The sequence below is a fragment of the Artemia franciscana genome, chromosome 12 (assembly GCF_032884065.1).
Source record: "Artemia franciscana chromosome 12, ASM3288406v1, whole genome shotgun sequence".
Classification (NCBI taxonomy): Eukaryota; Metazoa; Arthropoda; class Branchiopoda; order Anostraca; family Artemiidae; genus Artemia; species Artemia franciscana.
Window position 1 is genome coordinate 29,651,575 of NC_088874.1, and position 21,495 is coordinate 29,673,069.

The following is a 21,495-nucleotide window of genomic DNA, read 5'->3' on the forward strand; positions in this document are numbered from 1 at the left end:
CGTATATGAGGTGGACTACCACTCACTCAGCCCTCGCTCTATACGCTATAGTCTCAAAGTTCTTTAAAAATAGTTGCGTTGAACAGTCTTTCTTAAAGAACTGTGACAAAAAATCAAACTTTAGCGCAAAGAGCAAGAATTGAGGAAGGGACAGCCCCTCTTCACATACAGAATTTATGTTCGTTTTAAGTTTTAATGATGCTCCTTCCTTTCACTTGAAACACTTTTTTTTAAATTCAGTTTCTGATCGTTTTTCAAATCATGCTAGGAAATCTCGCCCCCTCCCATCTAGAATTCCCCTGGAGGCTTTCGTGCCCATGGAAAAGCGCTTTGCCCAGGAAATAGTATTTCTTCCCGTGACCAAATGTATCGTTATTTGAGCTTTATCTAGGCTGGATTAAATTCCTACATCAAAATTTGATCGAATGTATTTTGGGAAAAAAGGTTGGGGAAGGGGGTCAGTTGTTCTCCGATCTTTTTGGTCACCTAAAAAGGGTACTACAACTTTTGATTTTTGTTAGAATGCACATTTTCTCGATCTACTAAGACCAGTGGTTTTACGCAATCACCCCTGGGGAAAGAACAAACAAAATAATAATAAATAAACACACATCCGTGATCTTCCTTCTGGTAAAAAATACAAAACTCCACATTTTTGTAGACAGGAGGTTGAAACCTCTATAGTAGGGTCCTCTTGTATGATTTTCCTTTAGATTGCTTGACTTTTTGGGAGTTTCCCCCTATTTTAAAAATAAGGCATATATCCTCGGTCTCTTAGATTTTGATAGGGTATCAACAAACTTAATGAATTTTATATATATCCGAATTAGAAACTAATGGAAATACATTGGTGGTGGATTAATGGTACTTTTGGTGGATTAATCGTCATCAAAATTCCTTTTTTATAGAGGTTGGGGTATTATTAAGCCGAGTTGCTCCTTCCTTACAGTTCACTACTACGAACTGTTTGGTAAACCGCAGTTAACTGGAAACTCCTTCAAATAATTTTAAATTTTATATTACATATTCTAGAACGCAAAATTTGATTAGATTTCACTGACTGTTTTTAAGGAAGTTTTTCCGCTATGTTTTCCGCTGTGTAGAAATAAGAAGGCCTTTTTTATTTGTTTTTAATCGGACTGCTGAAGTCTTTCTTCTAGGGCCACTCTCTGATTTCTGACTTAGACTTTTTTTTTACTTTTTATTTACATAATAAATAAAAATACAAATTATTACAGATATAAATCAGTACGCTATGGAAAATTTAAATTTTGCTAACACTTAGCAATTAACTACATAAACATTCCTAAAGGCATCCTAAATTAAAAATAGTAATAAAAAAACCTACCTAAATGTTCCTAGAAGCATCCTATACTCATTAAAAAAATAATGGAAAGAAAAAATGAAAAAAGACAAGTTCAATTTCTGGCCTCACCTCTCAGCTTTTAATTCAGAATATGAAAAAAAATAATTTTTAATGCAAGATAAAAATCACCAAGGCCGGTCGTTTATATGGTCAGTCGTTTAGGGCCGTTCTCTGATTTTTACTTCAAGTTCTGGCTTTACTTCTCAGCTTTAATTCAAAACATGAAAAAAAATAATAAAAGTCACCAAGGCTAGTCGTTTATATCGTTAGTCGTTTAGGGCCGTTCTTAGATTTTGACTTCAAGTTTTGGCCTTACTTCTCAGCTTTAAATTCAAAACATGAAAAAAAATGAAAATCACCAAGGCCAGTCGTTTATATCGTTGGTCGTTTAGGGCCATTCTCTGATTTTTTTACTTCAAGTTCTGGCCTTACTTCTCAGCTTATAATTACAAACATGAAAAAAAATAATAACTATCAGCAAGGCCAGTCGTTTATATGTGAAAATAGGCTATTATCACTTCACGCAATAGGCCAAGTATTCTTTGGCTTACTACTTTACTTTACCTTCCCTATAGAATGTGCTTATAAGTTTATTATTGCACCTTTCACCTTGACGAGGAGTCAGTACTCTTATCTCACTCCTTTCTCTTTCAAAATCAGTGTAGAAACAAGTTCTATGATAGTCAAATAGGCCTGAGAGTTAATTGCCAGGATCTCTAATAAGAAAAAAAAAACGATAAAAAATGGGATCATTTTCAGTCATACCAGAATCGAATATTAATAATTGATTAATAATTAAATAATTAATTAATAATTAAATTCAGAACAGATCATTGATATTCTGTTACAGATCTTTCAGACTAGAAAACAGGTTTTGGTGAAGCAACTAAATAACCTCATCATATATCTCTGAAAAGCCTTTAATTATTTTATGTAAAAAAAAAAATGCTAAGAAACTGCATTTTATGTTTGTTTTTACCTCATTTATTTTTTCAAGAATATAAAAGATTCAAACCAAATTTTATTTTAATGAAGGGGCGTAGCAAGGGTTTCCAGCACCTTGGGACAGTGTTTGTTTTGTATCCCTCCCTGATCATAGCATTGACAAAAAACATCAATTTGGCACCCCCTCAGAGGTTTCCCGAGGGAAAGTCACACCCCCTTCACCACTGTTTGTATTATGCTTGCATTTCTTTTTCTTATTTTCTTTTTTTTTTCAATTTACAAAGCTCCATAAAAGAAATAAGCTTTGAATTATTCATGCGGAAATAGCTATTTCATTTTCATGTAATATTTTTTTAGGACTGTCCATAGGAGTTTCTAGCTATTAGAAAGATAAAAACAAATGCATAAACTTACGTATGATGGCTTCTTGGAGCTTAGAGTATGAGAAGCAGTAGGCTTTACATCCTTATGACTGGCTTTTTCTTTTGCTGAAAAAAGAAAGATATAAAATATTTTGAGAAAATATTTCTTTGAATTTTCTCCGTTTTTATTTCTGTTTTTTGAGTAAATTAAATGTTTAAATGAGATTATTACTACTAACTAAAAAGTGGATAAGAGGAAATATAAAATAATACATAACCGAATGATTAAATAGACACAGGAGAAGAAAGGCGTAAACAAGATACCCCATTTTATTCAAGATTAAATAATAAAAAAACAAGTCTTCTTAACTGAAAGTAAGGAGCAAAATCCAAACTTAAAACGAGCAGAAGCTAATACGCATCTGAAGGGGACCCTCCTCAACACCTCGCTATTTACGCTAAAGTAAAACAGTTCAAAATAGGGATGATACCGTTTTATTGACAGTGAATAGATATAAAATTATTTAACTGGATATTTCGAACACATATACAGTGTTCATCATCACCAGTAAAAAAGCAGTACTGCTGATGATGAACACTGTATATGTGTCCGAAATATCCAGTTAAATAATTTTATATCTATTCACTGTCAATAAAAAGGTATCATCCCTATTTTGAACTGTTTTACTTTCGTCATGGAAAGGCAGTGTGGTCTTCGAAGTTATCTATATTTACGCTAAATTTTTTATTACTTTTAAAAAAGCTTCCTATTATTCTAATTAAACTACCCTTGTGTTGCAGGAGTCGTTCTTAAGGAATTGGGAGAAAATTCAAACTTCAGCATAAACAGCAAGGTGTTGAGAAGGGAGAAATTCCCTCCGTATACGTAATAATTTCTGTTCTTTTTAAGTTTTAATATTGCTCCTTACTTTCTCTGGAAAAAACTTGTTTTTTTTAATTTGATCTCTGATCATTTTTTAACAGTGTCAGGAAATCTGGCCCGCCACCACGGTGAAAACCCCCTCCTCATGGAAACATTTTGTAGACAATTCAATCCCTGTGAAATTTTACAAAGGACAATAACCTTCAACAACCCTGCACGTAAAATTGAGACGGAAAAGAGAAAGCAAGAGATACAAAAATAATCTTGTATAGGAATTTTGGAAAATTCTCCCAGTGTCTAATTTCCCCTGAAAGGTTTACCCCCTAAATATTCCCCCCCTGAAAAATGCTCCCGTAGAAAAACGCCCACCAGAAAATCCCCCCCGCCCTACAAAAAGGTATACATACTCCCTAATAACAAAGACTATGCGTAAACAGTGGGCAAATTCTATGACTTAAAGACCTTTTCCCTGGGGCTGTGGGGTGGAGGGGTCAGGTTATATACAAAGGCATAGTTATTGGGTCTTTCGACTATAATGAGTAAAGTGGCTATTTCAAAATTTTGATCGGGCGACACTGGGGAAAAGGAGTGGGGAGGGGCCAGATTGCCTTCCAATCTTTTTGGTCCCTTTAAAAGGGCACTAGAACTTTTAATTTCCGTTCGAATGAGACTTCTCACTATATTATAGGAGAAATGGGTCGATAGGATTACCCCTGGCAAAAAAATTAAATAACAAATAAACGCATCCATGATTTTTCTTCTGGCAAAAAATACAAAATTCCGCATTTTTACAGCTCAACCGTAGGGTTTTCTGATAATCTGAAGTAGAAGGTGTGGTTTTCTTCAGGATTTTATTAAATTTATGGGGTGTTTCACCCTTTTTTGAAAATCAGGCAAATTTTCTCAGGCTCATAGCCTTTAATTGGTAAGACTAAACTTAATGAAACTTGTATATTTGAAATCAATATAATGAACCAAGTCTTTTGATGTATCTATTTGTATTAGTTTAGGTTAGTTTAGGTTACTATTGAGCCGGGTAGCTCCTTACAGCTCGTTACTATGAACTGTTTAATATGAAAATAAAAATTGAACTTTTTTCGACAGATTAGTAAGGCTAACATGTTGATCACTGCAACATCCTCTGCATATGTCCTCTAGATTTAGATTTTTCCGCTTTACTAGATTTAGATAAATATTTTTATTGGTATTTTCATTGAAAATGCCTTTTTTGGTGTTTTTGTTGAAAAAAATTACCCCCTTGATTGTAAAAAAAAACATGCTTGATCCAACCAGGCTCGGTCGGATCTGATAGTGAAAAATTTGCAAAAACTCAAAATGTAACAAAAAAGGCATTGAAAATTCCTTTTTTGGTGTTTTTGTTGAAAAAAAATTACCCCCTTGATTGTAAAAAAAAACATGCTTGATCCAACCAGGCTCGGTCGGATCTGATAGTGAAAAATTTGCAAAGACTTAAAATGTAACAAAAAAGGCATTGAAAATTCCTTTTTTGGTGTTTTTGTTGAAAAAAATTACCCCCTTGATTGTAAAAAAAAACATGCTTGATCCAACCAGGCTCGGTCGGATCTGATAGTGAAAAATTTGCAAAGACTTAAAATGTAACAAAAAAGGCATTGAAAATTCCTTTTTTGGTGTTTTTGTTGAAAAAAATTACCCCCTTGATTGTAAAAAAAAACATGCTTGATCCAACCAGGCTCGGTCGGATCTGATAGTGAAAAATTTGCAAAAACTTAAAATGTAACATAAAAGGCATTGAAAATTCCTTTTTTGGTGTTTTTGTTGAAAAAAATTACCCCCTTGATTGTAAAAAAAAAAAAAAATGCTTGATCCAACCAGGCTCGGTCGGATCTGATAGTGAAAAATTTGCAAAAACTCAAAATGTAACAAAAAAGGCATTGAAAATTCCTTTTTTGGTGTTTTTGTTGAAAAAAATTACCCCCTTGATTGTAAAAAAAAAAAACATGTTTGATCCAACCAGGCTCGGTCGGATCTGATAGTGAAAAATTTGCAAAAACTCAAAATGTAACAAAAAAGGCAATGAAAATGCCTTTTTTGATGTTTTTGTTGAAAAAAATTACCCCCTTGATTGTAAAAAAAAACATGCTTGATCCAACCAGGCTCGGTCGGATCTGATAGTGAAAAATTTGCAAAAACTCAAAATGTAACAAAAAAGGCATTGAAAATGTCTTTTTTGGTGTTTTTGTTGAAAAAAATTACCCCCTTGATTGTAAAAAAAAAACATGCTTGATCCAACCAGGCTCGGTCGGATCTGATAGTGAAAAATTTGCAAAAACTTAAAATGTAACAAAAAAGGCATTGAAAATGTCTTTTTTGGTGTTTTTGTTGAAAAAAATTACCCCCTTGATTGTAAAAAAAAACATGCTTGATCCAACCAGGCTCGGTCGGATCTGATAGTGAAAAATTTGCAAAAACTCAAAATGTAACATAAAAATACACATTTGTTTCACTGTTGTGACTTATTTCTACTATCTTATCAATTTCTTGTAAAGATTTCGCATAGAAACTGTACGAAAGTAAACTGCACACATGTCAGAGGTGGTCGGGGGGGTTGTTTTTTTTTTCCTTTCTTGGCAGGTTCTCAACAAGTAGTGGGGTTTTTGCCATTGTAAAAAAGACAGGCTTTCCCTAAAGGTGGAAAAATTGAGTTTTGAGCAGGTCAGTGTGTTCTTTCCTTCCCAATAACTTAAAAGTAATAATCTGAATTACATTGTTTTCACTTGTATTGCTTTGACAAATAAATATTATCAAAGAGTGGTAAGATAATATTTATATAAGAAAAATTATCACAAGACCTGGTAGAACCGAACTCGATTCTTATGGCAACTAAAAAAGAAAAAAAACATACACACAAAATAGAAACAACGAAGAACAATAAGAAAACCTTTAAATCAGCTAAAAAAAATATGCCGTACAAAAAATGACCTTGATTGTTTAATCCAGTTGTTTCATCCTGGGGTAAAACGCCTATTCAACATGTTATTTTTTTTCTCGGTAGCTGTTAATACTTTTTAAATTCTATTTTGTCACATCAAAAACTATGGACTCTACAAAAAAGAGAAATTACGATTTTGGCGAAAAGTGACGCAAGCGATCGGCTAATGGTCACCTCAAAAATGAATTGGAAAAAGGCCAATTGTATACTTGGGTGTACTTGAAATAACCAGCTAACAGCTTTATATCCTATCGGCTATGAAAATGACGTCAATGGATGAAAACTTCATACAAACTCATTGTAAAACTGAAATATAATGCATATTTACGTAATTAGAAAATTTCCCCGCAGTGACGATGCTATGAAAAAGGAAAGAGGAAAACTTGGCAAGTTTTATTCTCCCAGAACATAAAGGCCACAAAGGTTTCTAACACAAAGGTTTCAACAAGTTCATGATTAAAATTCATTACGATTCGTATAAGCTGGAAAAGAGCAGCTCCTTTACTTTTTGGGAATAATGTTTAGTTGCTTAGACGTATCTTACTGCAAAAACGTGGAAAATTTCCTCGACAGAGGGGGGAGATATACAGAAAAAAACCCTAAAAAATACTCAGAAATTCGATAAAATGTATAAAACTGGGGATCCTGGAGGTTGACCCCCCCCTGCACACTTCCCTGAGTTGTTTCTAATGATTTATTTATATTTGTATTTTTCTTGGTGTAATTTATTAGTTTGTCTTTATGCTGATCAGTATTTTAAAATACGATTAAAATGAGGGGATAAAAACTTTTTCCTCCTACGTGATATTTTAAGCCAATAAAGAAACATTCTACTTTATTGGTTCTCCTGTACAAAGATTTGAACAGGAGAACCGAAAGTGCGTTCCTACTAAAGGAACGCACAGTTTTTGAATTTTTTTTACGAATAGTCCCTCTGTATCTCTGCGGAAAACACTTGTGTCACAAAGAAGATATAAATTATCACAATGCAGTGAATCAACACAGCAGAAATTAAAGGGAAAACATAACCGTATCTTTTCCTGACAATATAAAATATGCCAAGATCACAACAAATTACAAGAACATTTTTTGTCTCCTCTAAGTCTTTCAGTTAAGCAAAGCACTAGAGAAAATTTAGCGTGAAGGGCGAAGAGCCAACTGATTATATTTGCTGCACTTGAATGCAGCAGTACTGCAGCAGTATTTTATTCAAGTTTCAATATCTTCTCTAATTTTATTTGAAAAAAAAGCTGTTCGTTGTTTCATACCACATTCAAGCCAATAATTCAGTTACACAATATGACTTTCACAGAATTTTTCTCATCAAGTCTGGAACCAATAATGTTTCATGGTAAAAGCTTAAAAGCCGTGTTCTAATATGAAATTACATAAAAAAAACTGGTTTTTCTAACTGAAAGTAAGGAGCGACATTAAAACTTAAAACGAACAGAAATTACTCCATATATGAAATGGGTTGTCCCCTCCGCAATCCCTCGCTCTTTACGCTAAAGTTGGACTCTTTGCCACAATTCTACTTTTTAAAACAATTAAAAGCTTTAGCATAAAGAGCGAGGGATTGCGGAGGGGACAACCCATTTCATATACGGAGTAATTTCTGTTCGTTTTAAGTTTTAATGTCGCTCCTTACTTTCAGTTAGAAAAACCAGTTTTTTTTATGTAGTTTCTGAAAGTTTTTGAATTAATGCATGTTGATTTTGGCTCTCCACACATAAATTATTAAAATGAAATTTACATTTTAAGTCCTTTTTTGGCTAAATGGCTTTTTCTTAGTTCTTATCAGACGATTTTGAGAAATGAAGGATGGGGAAGGAGGCCTAGTTGCCATGCAATTTTTTGGTTACTCAAAAAGGCAACTATAATTCTTTTATTAGTAAAAAATATACGTAACTTAAGAATTAACTTACGTAACAAACTTTTATATTCTTAAATTTTTATTATGTATATGAGGGGGTTTGTACCCTCGTTAGTACCTCGCTCTTTACACAAAATCGTAAGTTTTGTGCCGATTCTTTAAGAATGACCCCTGAATCAGAAAGGCCGTAGAATAAATAGTTGAAATTACTAAAAATACTATAGCATAAAGAGCGAGGTATTTATATCCTAAAAATACCTCGCTCTTTATGCTAAAGTATTTTTAGAACCCCTCATATGCGTCATAATCTCTGTTCGTTTTAAGTTTCAATGCTACTCCTTGCTTTCAATGGAAAAAAACTTTTCCATGTTTATTTTTTCATTGTTTTTTTATAGTAATTTTAGAAAATCCTGCGCCCTTTTCATTGAATTTCCGTTCCCCCATGACATATTTCTCCAGGGAAAGATCCTCCCACATAGCCCACTCTCCTCAACCCCACCCCAAAAACCAAAAAAATCCCCTGAAAACGACTGTACACTTTCCAATAACCATTATTATATGTAAACACTGGTCGAAGTTTGTAACTTGCAGCCCCTCCCCCAGGGACTGTGGGGGAGTAAGTCATTCCCAAAGACATAGTTATTATGGTTTTTGACTATGCGGAACAAAATGGCTATCTCAAAATTTTGATCTGTTGACTTTGGAGAAAAAATGAGCGTGGGAGGGGGCCTAGGTGCCCTCCAATTTTTTGGTCACTTAAAAAGGGCACTAGAACTTTTTATTTCCGTTAGAATGAGCCCTCCTGCAACATTCTAGGATCATTTGGTCGACACGATGACCCCTGGGGAAAAGAAAAAAAAAAACAAACAAACAAATGAACACGCACCCGTGATATGTCTTCTGGCAAAAAATACGAAATTCCACATTTTTGTAGATAGGAGTTTGAAAATTTTGCTATAGGGTTCTCTGATACACCGAATGCGATGGTGTGACTTTCGTTAAGATTGTGTGACTTTTAGGGGGTGTTTTCCCCTATTTTCTAAAATAAGACAAATTTTCTCAGGCTCGTAACTTTTGATGACAAAGACCAAATTTGATGAAACTTATATATTTAAAATCAGCATGAAAATCCGATTCTTTTGATGTATATTTAGCCTCAAAATTCTATTATTTAGAGTTTCGTTTACTATTGAGCCGGGTCGCTCCTTAATACAGTTCGTTACCACGAACTGTTTGAAAGAAAACAATTCGGTATTTCGGGGCTTCTGACATTATTAGGGGAGAGTCGGGTAAGACGGACCCCATTTTGGTTTTTCGTCTGCGGAAGAGGTTGGAAACAAGCAACGACTGACGAAAGGTGTCTAACTTGTCCCCAAAACATTGAGTTACGTAAAGAAACCTTCTTCACACATAAATCAGCCGTATTTCCGGGCCCAGATAAAAAAAAACTGAAGTTGGTCAAAAGGTCCATCTTGCCCACCCCATAGGATAAGACGGACCAGCCCTTTGGGCAAGACGGACCCAATTGCTCAAAAAGATTGATTGTCTCTAAACAACTTTATTTCGAATACTTAAAATACTAGTAGTAAGTAAAAAAGTAAAAAGTTAGCAAATAACTATATTTAAACACTGTACGAGGCCAAATCTACGTGAAAAACGAACTGAGCCGACTGTCTCGTCGTTCCGCCCGAAGGGGTTGGTTTAGGCAGCTTCATGATGACCTCTTCTTTTCGCACGAAGCTCATCTCTTCAGTTGCCGTGAATTTGCTCGATGGAGCTAATCGCTTCCAAAACTGAACTTGGAAACCATCAGATTCACAATCACACACAACTCCAACATAATTCCTGAAGCTCTTCTTGGTCGGCACTTTCACAACCAAGAAATCCCCACTTTTTGGTTCGGTTCCATCAAGAAACTCCTCCTCCTCTGACCCATCCAAATGCAAGCTGTCATCACTTTCATCATCCAGCGCGATATGTTCATCGAAGCTGTCTTCCCCGTTCCCAGGCTATTTGGAGAGGTTTCTCTTTTCAGGCCGTTTTCTTTGAGCTTTCTTTTCTGATTTTTTTCTTTTCAACTCAAATTCTTCTTCCAGTCTGTTTTTTTCAGGTGTGTTCGTCAGAATTTTGGACTTTGTTCTTTTCCTAGACGTTTTTCCGTCTCTTGCATAGAAACTCGCCTTAGGGTGAGGACGAACTGACTCTGGAGTCACTGGCATAGTCGCAGAAATCACTGAGCTACTGGTAGTTGGCAGCACGTCGTTATTCAAGCTCTTGTCGCCAGGGCTTACCATTTCATAAATGGTAATCCTCCTGTTTGGGTTCGAAATCATCCACGAGTTAGCTGATTCATTGTAGTATCGCTTGAATGGCCCATAAACAGCAACATCAAGAGGCTGCAGCTTGTGACTGCAATGTGGCAGAAGCGTTAAGACGTCAATGCCGTTTTCTCTGCAAAGATTAACCACGCTCAATGAGACGTGCGAATCATGGTTATCCATAATCAGCAGAAGTCGATTTGTGGGCGAGCAACTGGTTTGGGAGATCAGATGGCGTATCATATCCGGGAAGATTTCGGCTGTCATCCATCCAGACGGCTGGCATTTTCCTGTGCTTCCAGGGGGCGTGTCATTGAGAAAACCTTGAAGCCAGTTCACTCGTGGAAAGACAAGGAAAGGGGCTATCGACTGGCCAGCTGCGTTGATACACCCTACGACTGTTACCAGCGTCCCTCGCTCAGCCGAAGTAATGCGTCCAACTTGCTTTGATCCCTTTTCTGCAACCACCTTTGGTGTCTTGTGAACGGTGGTTACTCCAGTCTCGTCAAGATTATATATTCTATTCGGCGGATATTTGTGCTTTATAAGCAGCTCTTCTAAATTATTGAAGAATTCGCTGACATTCCTCCTGTTGAAGCTGGTGGCTCTGGCAAGGCTTGTCGCTTCGAAGGACCTTAGGGAAAGCCCAACACGACTCATAAAGCTATTCATCCAGTTGTTTCCTGCACACTTATTTTCAGTCAAGTTCTTCGGCATATTCTTCCCTTTGGCCTGGGCATATTCATATGCAATCTGACCTGCTTCCTTTTTCGTAAGTCCATGATGCATGTGCTGTGCCGTGATCATATAGTCCTTTAGAAGTATCTCTTCGTTTGCTGAGAACACACTTTTAAAGTTGAAGGTAGTTGCCAACTCCACTGATTGGGGATTTTCTGCTGCGTCGAGTTTTGCAACTGCTCTTCGCACTGTGCTTCGTGGCAAACCAACCTCTTTCGAAACTTTGCGAAGCGGCGAACCAGATTTAACTCGCATAGCAGCTGCTCTCAGTAAGTCCTGGTCGTGGAGACCGTGGGTGGTTTTCCTAGTATACTTTCCCATTCTGCAAAAGAGAGACAGCTTAATATATTTCTAATTGACATGCGGGAACAATAAATGCAACACAATATTCACAAAATACGTAAAAAATAATAACTTCAAAAAAGATCTCAGATGATAGGGGGCAAGACGGACCGGTCCGTCTTACCCGCTGTCTCTGTGGTCCATCTTGCCCTAAACCTGCTTTTTCGGAATAGTTAAAAATTATAACATAAGATGGCGCTGCAATGAAAAAAATTAATGTCTCACACACTCTCCTAGACCTCCATATTTGTAAGAAAAATTACCACAGTATAAAACAGAACATTAGAAACACCAGAAAAGAAAAACATTTACCTCAAAAGCCGGTTTCGAGAATGTGAAAACGAATAAAAATATTTTTCTCGAAGACAAGATTGGCTTCAACTCTCAGACTTCGCTCCGAAACTTGCCACTAGATGGCCGTTGTTTCTAGCTCTACAAGTGATAAAAAGGTGACGCTCAAGTCGAGCAATGACAAAAGGTCCGTCTTGCCCCCCGGTCCGTCTTACCCGACTCTCCCCTACTTCTTTGCGGAAGTTAGGCTCAAAATTCGAAAAGGATTATATTTTTTCTCTGGGCCCCTTCGACCTCTTAGTTCGTTTATTTTCCCGTTAGTTTTCACCTGTTTTCGCTTTATAGTTGTGTTATCTCTTAGCAGTTCTTTCGTTAGTTGAGTTATGGTTGTGGTATATATGTTTTATCGCTCGTGTAGTTGTGTTATTTTCAAATTATACTCCATAATAGAGAGGCTCCGAACACCTAGCATTGTATATTAAGCTCTGAATTTGACGTTTTTTTCTAACGTGACCAGATTCGTTCTGCGCCCTGCGCCCTTTTCATTGAATTTTCTTCCCCCATGATAGATAATGCTAAATAATGCTAGAAAATCCTGCGCCCCCTTCATTGAAAGTCTCTTCCCCAATGAGAAGTTCCTCCAAGGAAAGATCCTCCCACATAGCCCCCTCCCCTCAACCCTACCCCCAAAACCAAAAAAATCCCCCTGAAAACGTCTGTACACTTCCCAATAACCATTATTATATGTAAACACTGGTCGAAGTTTGTAACTTGCAGCCCCTCCCCCAGGAATTGTTGGGGAGTAAGTCATCCCCAAAGACATAGTTATCATGGTTTTCGACTATGCTGAATAAAATGGCTATCTCAAAATTTTGATCCGTTGACTTTGGGAAAAAATGAGCGTGGGAGGGGGCCTAGATGCCCTCCAATTTTTTTGGTCACTTAAAAAGGGCACTAGAACTTTTCATTTCCGTTAGAATGAGCCCTCTTGCGACATTCTAGGACCATTCGGTCAATACGATGACCCCTGGGGAAAAGAAAAAAAAACAAAAAAAAAACAAACAAACAAATAAACACGCACCCGTGATTTGTCTTCTGGCAAAAAATACAAGATTCCACATTTTTGTAGATAGGAGCTTGAAACTTCTACAGTAGTGTTCTCTAATACGCTGAATCTGATGGTGTCATTTTCGTTAAGATCCTACGGCTTTTAGGGGGTGTTTCCCCCTATTTTCCTAAATAAGGCAAATTTTCTCAGGCTCGTAACTTTTGATGGGCAAGACTAAACTTGATGAAACTTATATATTTAAAATCAGCATTAAAATGTGATTCTTTGGATGTAGCTATTGACATCAAAATTCAATTTTTTAGAGTTTTGGTTACTATTGAGCCGGATCGCTCCTTACTACAGTTCGTTACCACGAACTGTTTGATGTTAGATAACGAGCGAAGTCTCCAGGAACCACGCCTTACTCCATATGATTGGTATGTTTCCGTAACACCTAGCCAATCAAACGAGGCTGTGCAATGGGTAGCTGAAGCCAGTACTTTTCGTAGCACTTATAAATTTATATTAAGGTAGTTTCCGATCATTACAAGAGAGCATAGGTGTTTCAAACAGTTCTGGGTAACGAACTGTAGTAAGGAGCGACCCGGCTAAATAGTAACCAAAACTCTAAAAAATGGAAGAAAGGGGCTGCTTCCTCATCAACGCCCCGCTCTTTACACTAAAGTTTTTTACTGTTTTAAAAAGGAGAGTTGAGAGAAAGAGTCAACCTTTAGCGTAAAGAGCGGGGCGTTGATGAGGAAGCAGCCCCTTTCATATACGAGGTAATTTCTGTTCGTTTTAAGTTTTAATGTCGCTCCTTACTTTCAGTTAAAAAAAAAACTTGTTTTATTTTTAATTAATCAGCTCTTAGGCATGAGGTCGGAATAAAAAAAAAAGTTTTTTTTAACTGAAAGTAAGGACTGACATTAAAACTTAAAACCAACAGAAATTACTCCTTGTATGAAAGGAGATGTTCCCTCGTCAACGTCCAGCTTTACGCCCAACCTCAAGCAAACTTTAGCGTAAAGAGTGGGGCGTTGAGAAGGGAACAGCCCCTTTCATACATGGAGTAATTTTGGTTCGTTTTAAGTTTTAATGTCGCTCCATACTTTCAGTTAAAAAAACTTGTTTTTTTTGTATTTCGTTTCTGAACGTTTTTGAATTAATGCATGTTTGATTTTGGCTCTCCGCAAATGAATAATTAAAACGAAATTTGCGTATTATTTTTTTTTGCTAAATGGCTTTCTCTTAGTTTTGATCAGAAGATTTTGAGAAAAAGGGATGGGGGAGTCCTAGTTGCCCTCCAATTTTTTGGTTACTTAAAAAGACAGCTAGAATCTTTAATTTTTAACGAGTGTTTTTATTAGTAAAAATATACGTAACTTACGAATTAACTTACGTAACGAACTTCTATATTCGTATATTTTTATGATATATATGAGTGGGTTTGCCCCCTCGTTAATACCTCGCTCTATACACTAAAGCTTTAATTTAGTCCCAATTCTTTAAGAATGACCCCTGAATAACAAAGGCTGTAGAATAAATAGTTGAAATTACTAAAAGTACTTTAGCGTAAAGAACGAGGTATCTAGGAGGAGATGAACCCCCAGTATGCGTAATAATCTTTGTTCGTTTTAAATTTTAATGCTGATCCTTACTTTCAGTTGAAAAAACTTTTTCATATTTATTTTTTCATTGTTTTTCATCGAATTTCTCTTCTCCCATGACCAATTACTCCAAGGGAAGATCTTCTCACGTATCCCTCTCCCCTCAGCCCCCCAACCAAAAATCCCCCTGAAAAGGTCCGTATACTTACTTCCCAATAACCATTACCGTATGTAAACACTGGTCAAAGTTTGTTACTTGCAGCCCGTAGCCCGGGGACTGTGGGGAGTAATTCAGCCTCAAAGACATAGTTATTATGTTTTTCGACTATGTTGAACAAAATGGCTATTTCAAAGTTTTGATCCGTTGACTTTGGGGAAAAATCAGCGTGGGAGGGGGCCTAGGTGCCCTCCAGTTTTTTGTTCACTTGAAAAGGGCACTAGAACTTTTAATCTCCGTTAGAATGAGCCCTCCCGTGACATTATAGGACCACTTGGTTGATACGATCACCCCTGGGAAGAAAAAAACAACAAACAAAAAAACAAATAAACACGCACCCGTGATCGGTCTTCTGGCAAAAAATACGAAATTCCACATGTTTGTAGATAGGAGATTGAAACTGCTACAGTATGGTTCTCTGATACGATGAATGCGATGGTATGATTTTCGTTAAGATCCTATGACTTTTAGGGGCTGTTCCCCCTATTTTCCAAAACAAGTCAAATTTTCTCAGACTCGTAACTTTTGATGAGTAAGACTAAATTTGATGAAACTTATATATTTAAAATCAGCATAAAAATTAGATTCCTTTGGTGTATCTATTAGTATACACAAAATTCCGTTTTTCAGAGTTTTGTTTACTATTGAGCCAGGTCGCTCCTTACTACAGTTCGTTACCACGAACTGTTTGAAAGGCCATGCGGCTCCGATGTTTATCTATTTATTTTTTTCCCCAGAGGCACTTCATATGGCAGGGGTCGTCGTATAAACTTCAAAGTGGCCTCATTCGATTGGGATTTCGAGAGTTCTAGTGCCCTTTTTAAGTGTCAAAGGTGATCGGAAGGCAACTAGCCACCCACACCCTTTTTCCCCATATACGTCCGATAAAATTTCGTGGTAACCATTTTGTTAAGAGTAGTTCAAAGATCATAAAACATAACTCTCGGGACGACACACTCCGGATTTCGAGAGTTCTAGTGCCCTTTTTAAGTGTCAAAGGTGATCGGAAGGCAACTAGCCACCCACACCCTTTTTCCCCATATACGTCCGATAAAATTTCGTGGTAACCATTTTGTTAAGAGTAGTTCAAAGATCATAAAACATAACTCCGGGGACGACACACTCCAAGGACCCGTGGGCAGGCGTTGTATGTTATGCCCTGGGTTCCAATATGGTTCTTGCAGAAGGGATGCTCAGATAAATTAAAAGTTCTAGTTCACTTTTTCAGAGTCAAGAGGGATCGGAGGTAAACTACCCCCCCCCCCATTTCTACGCCCTTTTTCCCAAATGAATCTGATAAAAGTTTTGAGATAGTCGTTTTATTAAAACTAGTTCCAAGGTCATATAGTAAAACTCCGATGTCAATAAAACCCCCTAGGGCCCGGGGACAGCCGTTGTAAGTTATGCCCTGGGGGCATATATGGCTCTTATGAAAGGGATGCTCGTATAAACTTCGGAGTGGGCTCATTTGATTCGAAATCGAAATTTCTAGTTGACTTTTTATGAGTCAAAGAGATCGAAGGGCAGCTAGTCCCTCCACCCCTCCAAGCCCATTTTAATCAAACCCATCCGATAAAAACTGTGACATAACCATTTTTTCAAAAATATTTCAAAGATGATATAACAAAACTCAGGGTTGGCACAATCCCCCAGGGCCAGGGAGCAGGTGTTGTAAGTTATGCCCTGGAGGCATATATGGTTCTTATGGAAGGGATACTCGTATAAACTTCAAAGAGCGCTAATTTGATTGGAAATTGAAAGTTCAAATTCCGTTTTTGAGAGTTCAAAGAAATTGGAGGACAACTAACCCCCACGCCCCTTTTTCCCAAATGCACCCAATAAAAATTTTGAGATAGCCATTTGGTTAAAAATAGTTCAAAGGTATGATAGAAAAAAACTCAGCTGTCGACATAGCCCTCAAGGGCCCGGGGCAGGCATTGTAAGTTATGCCCTGAAGACATATATGGTTGTTATGAAAGGAATGTTCGCATAAACTTCAGAAAGTGCTCCATCGATTGGAAATTGAAATTTATAGTTCACTTTTTAGGAGTCAAAAGAGATTCGAGGGCAACTAGCCCCCTCCCCTCCACTCCTTTTTCTCCCAACCTATCCGATAAAAATTTTGAGATAGCTATTTTGCCAAAAATAGTTCAAAGGTCAGATATGAAAGATTCCGGTGTCAATACAACCCCAGGGGCCGGTGGGAAGTCGTTCTAAGTTTTACCCTGGGGGCATATATGCTTCTTATGAAAGGAATGCTCGTATAAACTTCATAGAGGGCTCATTGATAGGAAATAGAAAGTTCTAGTTCACTTTATAAAAGTCAAAAGAGATCGAAGGACAACTAGCTCCCCTACGCCATTTTTCCCAAAATTTATCCGACGCAAATTTTGAGATAGACATTTTTTAGAAGTAGTTCAAAGGTCAGACAAGAAGACTCCTGTGTCGACACAAACCCCCAGTGACCGATGTAGGCGTTGTAAGTTATGCCCTGGAGGCAAATGGGGTTCTTATGGAAGGGATAATCGTATTAACTTCGGAGACGGCTCATTTGATTAGAAATTGGTTCCCTCCTCAATGGGGTTGTTCCCTCCTCAGCGCCCAAATCTTTACGCTAAAGTTTGACTCTTTGTCACAACTCTAATTATTTAAACAATAAAAAAAATTGGCGTAAAGAGCGAGGCGTTGAGGAGGGGACAACCTCTTTCATATACGGAATAATTTCTGTTCGTTTTAAGTATTAATGTCGTTCCTTACTTGCAGTTTAAAAAACTTGTTACGTTTTTTGAAAAGTTGAGAAGCGAAAAACAAAAATGAAAAGTGTTTCTTTTCAGAAAATTGTGAGAACTACCAAACCTAAATGTGAAAGTGAACGGTTATGGGCTCTCGTGAGGTATTTCAAGCAAAAGATGTAACACTGATTATTCACTTATAATTTTTTGGCACATTCTAGGGAACCAGAGATAAAAACAATATTAGTAGTAGGCTAATGCTTCATTGTGTCTGAGTTGGTGAGTGCCATAAGAAAGTTACTTCATATGCTTAATTAAAACATGTTCTTTTTTTGTAATTAAAAAGTCTGGAGAGATCTGGGGAAGGTAAAAAGAAAATGTTTATGAAAACAAAGGATGGCTGACCCACAGCCCTCCATCACACTTAATGGTTGAAAAACCATAAAACGGAGATCAGCGCCACCGCTAGGGATTGTAAAATCCAAAAACGTATTCTTCACCTTTACCTCTAAAACACCATTGATAACTGTATGCGGTGAATCCCGATTACACTTATGAACATATTCTTCTTTCAACTTCATATGACATTCATTTGACGTTCAATACGAGATGTGGCACACATCTAATATTTTACTTCTTGGAAGCAATCCCCTCGTCTGATTTGTATGCTTATAATAATAATAAAGGTTTCTTTTTCAATGAATGAATCTATTACCTCCGTTGAGGACGTATTATCCCTGATGAGGCAGAAGATTCAACTCAGTCAATTCATTTGTAATCATTCCACACTGGCCAAGCATTAAGACAAGGCGAATACAATATCGCTAATCTTATCACCGCAGTGGGGATACAGACTCAATGATCACTCTAGTAAAAGGGAAAGAGATTCAAAATAAGAAAGTATTTCCTTTTTAGTAATTAATTGACTAGTTTACAAAAAGAGAAAATCCTCCGATTGACTTGAAACTTTCATAGTATATAGACTGGATCAGGGAAATCTCAATGAGGTTACACTATTTTGAAATGAAAAATGGGTCGTATTCGTCGAAATTCGTGACCCAAAAATTTCATTTTCTTTGTTCACCAATTCGCTTAATACTTACAGGTGTGTAGTCAGGGACAAAGGAGCTGAAACAAAATCAAAAGAAGTTGCTTTCAGAAAGGGAAAACCCCTCTAATAATTTCTAATAATATTATTATTATATTTCTAATAATATTATATTTCTAATAATATTAATCAAAATAACCTTATCTAATAATCAATTGACTTGTTTACAACGTTTTGAATAAAAGTTACAATTTTTACAGGCTTACATTATCAAACAGTTCGTGGTAACGAAGTGTAGTAAGGAGCAACCCGGCTCAATAGTACCCGAAACTCTAAAAAACGGATACCAAAACGGATTTTTATACCAATAGTTGCATCAAAAGAATTGCATTTTAATGCTGATTTTAAATATATAAGTTTCATTAAATTTAGACTTACACATCAAAAGTTAGGAGCCTGAGAAAATTTGCCTGATTTTAGAAAATAGGAGGAAACACCCCTTAAAAGTCATAGATTCTTAACGAAAATCACACCATCAGATTCAGCGTATCAGAAAACCCCACAGTAGAAGTTTCAAGCTCCTATCTACAAAATGTGGAATTTTTCATTTTTTGCGACAAGACAGATCACGGATTTGTGTTTATTTGTTCGTTTTTTTGTGTGTTTTTTGTTACAGTATTACCGAGTCCAGCTCGATATTCGCAAGAAGACAAGAAATGGTTAAACTTGGACAGCAAATCCAAGCCACTAATAGAAAGCGCTCCTGGCTAACTGTTTTTACCACTACATTCAAATTATTACGCTCATAGCCTTAGAACAACCTAAAAACCCCACAGTTTTCTTTATTTTGTAAATAAATAATTTATTGAACTAATATTATTTTTGAAGAATTTATGGAATTACAGGTGAGAGCCTATTACTAATACCAGTTAACTGGATAAGCTGCTTAGGACTATAGAAGCGTCGTCAATCAATGCTCAAGTTTGACTTATTGAATTTTGTGATGGTTTTTAAGAGTGTCTTTTATAAGGCAGTTTAATTTTCAATATTACTGGTACTGCTTTACCCCTACAACACCGCTTGTGGCGAATAATCGCTGTTGACAGTTTTAATAGTTCTATCATTAAAAAGAAATTGACCACCCTCCTTTCCCGAGGCGTAGGACTTATTATCATTTCATTGTTAGTCTAGGTGTGTTACAACGATATTGAAGAATGAGGTTTCATAGCCTTGAGCTATTTCTATAGCTTTTCTTTTTCTTTTCTTTTACTGCAAAAAAATGTGATTTGGAACATTGTATTGAGAATGCTACTATATTGCGGTTAAGTAAAAAATCCATAGAAGACTAGTTTCCCAAAGGAATTCTATTTGGATGACTTTAATTTAGATTAAACAGAAAATAAATCAAAGCTCAAACTACGAATGAAATAACTACAATAAAAGCTGAAATTTCTTTGCATAAATCTCGTATGAACTTTTGTGTTTAACTTCACTGCAATATTCCTTTTCCAATTAAAACTATAACTTAAGATTTTTTTTTTTTGGGGGGGGGGGTATTTCTCAACTGTTTGAAAGTGTTCGAATAAAAACAGTTCCATCAACATAGATGGAAAGGAGTTATTTAAAACGGACCTAATCGGTAAAATTGAGTGGGAATCTGTATATCCTGAAATTTAAATTAGGCGCTAAAATTCCTGGAAACTTTTTTGAATTTTTCCAAACAGAATGTCAAATGTCAAATATCACATTCTTCTTTTAAACCTTGACCCCATAGAGTATGGAAAAGTGATGAAAAAAAAAATGGAGTTTGTCTCTGAGGAAAGAACAAAAAACATCTAGCGTTACTGAGCAAAGTTATAAGGCTAGTTTTGGCTGTATTTACTTTTTAATAATTTTTCTACACTAGCACGGAGTTGCATTCAAAGGTGCCGCATTTGCCTAATGGAACAATAGATATATTGTATTCATTTTTTCCGACTAGGCTATGTTCAGCATACTAGCCTAGGCCTAAACATTTTTCAATAAATTGATGATAGCTTAAAAATTAAAAAATCTGCCCAGGTTTATAAAATTATCAATTTAATCAAAATAAACCAAAGCCTGTTAATAAAATCTAAAATTTTAACTTAAAATTGTGTTTTTTTAAAATTAATTTAGTTCTGCTCATCAACTTTACATTGTGAGTGGCGCTCGTAACTCTTAATTTCTCTTAATCCCATCAATGAGTGACAAGGCTTCCGTTCTCATTAGTTTCTTGACAGAACTTTGCTTGAATCTCTGATAATCAAACTAAGAGCAAAAGACTCTTTGAGCTGGTAGCTGAGTTCGTTTAGTATTAAATGGAGCAGATCGAATTCGAAGTACCGAAGAATCGAATCAGGAGCATCCGAAAACTGAAACTCCCTGAGTTTTATGTGATAAATACTAGCATTGGCTCTTAAAGAAAAAATCTGGTATATTTTATCTATTTTTCTCAGACAACTGATTTTTTTCGAATGTTGAAATGATAAGTCCGAATCTTTGGATATTTTTGTTTTTAAGAGAGGGATATATTATTTTTATTAAAAAAAAAACTTTAAAAATTAGTTTAATAAGCCTTCGTCATCTCATTCATCATCACAGAGCCTTTGTCAGTAATAGCATTAAAGCAAGTTATCGTAATAATAGAAAAACTATGCTCTAAACTATAAAATGTGGTTAAAAAACTAAAATCTCTAATGATTATATCTATACGGTTTTTTCTCATGGCTATAA

At 36.2% G+C, this 21,495-nt stretch overlaps 1 protein-coding gene across 2 annotated transcripts in view; it reads right to left on the reverse strand.

The window, feature by feature from the left end:
- LOC136033969 (pleckstrin homology domain-containing family G member 5-like) overlaps positions 1-21,495 on the reverse strand; it is a 405,461-nt gene that overhangs the window by 184,874 nt on the left and 199,092 nt on the right. For both annotated transcript variants that reach the window (XM_065714997.1, XM_065714998.1), the window contains one exon: positions 2,726-2,799. In XM_065714997.1, coding sequence (XP_065571069.1) covers positions 2,726-2,799 — 74 coding nt within the window. The remainder of the gene's footprint in view (positions 1-2,725; positions 2,800-21,495) is intronic.